This window comes from Akebia trifoliata, chromosome 8, assembly GCF_017979445.1.
Source record: "Akebia trifoliata isolate Shusen 1 chromosome 8, ASM1797944v1, whole genome shotgun sequence".
Classification (NCBI taxonomy): domain Eukaryota; kingdom Viridiplantae; phylum Streptophyta; class Magnoliopsida; order Ranunculales; family Lardizabalaceae; genus Akebia; species Akebia trifoliata.
Window position 1 is genome coordinate 52,123,815 of NC_141382.1, and position 1,499 is coordinate 52,125,313.

Sequence of the window (1,499 nt, forward strand, 5' to 3'; positions counted from 1 at the left end):
ATTTGGGTACAATAAATTATGTACTTAATTTAGAATATCAAAATATATTATCTTTTATATTTATGCTCTTTTTATTATGTGTGATGTGAATTAACCGTTAAAACAGTAATATAGAATATATGGTTATTGAAAAGGGTAATATAATTATTTTATTAACTTTCAACAATGACTAACAAATAATATTATGTGATTACAATGATTAATTTGAATCAGTTCAACATAATTCAAATAGATAAACAGACAATATTTTCAACACTTAAATTCAACGCTTATATAGTATTAACAATTATAGTTTTCCAACACTTATTTATTCAATTTAACAAATGACCCATGTATCCGACGGAAATAGAGGTAGTTCGTTGATTACATTTTGATAAATAAAAAATAAAAAATAAAAAAATATTATCAGATTTTTAAAAAAAGAAGAAGGATGACGTGGTAAAAAACTGGGCCATCCACATCCGGAATCAACGATCCCGAAAAAAGGGTCAAAAACTCCGGCAATTAAAACTAACCAGAATCTGACCCTCAGTCACTTCAGGCCATTACACTTCAAAAATTCCAAAGGAATGACTGCTGAGACGAAACCCCATCATATTCCTCATTATAATCAACTTCCGGCGGTGGAGGCAAAAACTCACCGGGGAAATCGTTAATCCCGGAAAAAACACCGAAATCTGACGCAGAGTTCTCAGGACCTGTCGTTGTTAACAAATCCAATAACCCCCAATCCATCGTTGGATCTCTATCTACCGTAACTGCCCCATCGGAAACTGACGACAGTGACGGATACTCCAACGGTACTTCAGAACGTACACGTTCCGATGGATCGTTCTGTTGTTCTTCATTTGCAAAACGAGCTGCCGCTGTTTGAATTTCCGGTGGTGTGAGTGACTCACCACCAGGAATATCCGGTGGATTATCAGGGAAATTGAAGCTCGCATTCCTGCCACGTAAGCAAAAAAGCGCGGCATCGAAAGCCCGAGCAGCTTTTTCCGGTGTGTCGTAAGATCCTAACCATATTCTTTCCCGGCTATTTGGTAGTCGGATTTCTGACACCCATTTTCCCCATTTACGCTTTCGGACACCCTTATATTGGGAATCGCTTCTCTCTGCAGATTTTTCTGATGTTGGTTTCACCATATTTGATAGAATTTGTAATTGATCTGATGGTTAGGATTTTGATACGTGGTGATAAACTTGATCTCTGGTGGCGTTGTTGGTGTTTGGCGGGAGATGAATGTCGGCTCTCTCCATTTATATGTTGGTGTTTGTCACGAAGAGTCACAACTAAGTCGCACCAAGCGTGTTGTTTGAAATTTACAAGTCTAGTAAAGCGTAGGAAAGGACACCTGGCATTGTAAGAGACTTGAGAGTGACGTGGCATACGCGGAGGTGTTGTTGTTGATGTCCGCACGTGTATTTTTCTGTGATAGTGTTGTTTTTCTCGTGTCTTCTCTCTCTTTCGCAAAGGAGGGACGGGAGTTGACAAGGAGAAC

At 38.5% G+C, this 1,499-nt stretch overlaps 1 protein-coding gene across 1 annotated transcript; it reads right to left on the reverse strand.

The window, feature by feature from the left end:
- Positions 1-204: 204 nt before the first annotated feature.
- On the reverse strand, positions 205-1,251 carry LOC147397722 (ethylene-responsive transcription factor ERF017-like). The gene has a single exon (XM_086449611.1). It carries the CDS (start codon positions 1,141-1,143, stop codon positions 553-555), a length of 591 nt encoding a protein of 196 aa, XP_086305737.1. The 5' UTR covers positions 1,144-1,251; the 3' UTR covers positions 205-552.
- Between the last annotated feature and the right edge of the window lie 248 nt (positions 1,252-1,499).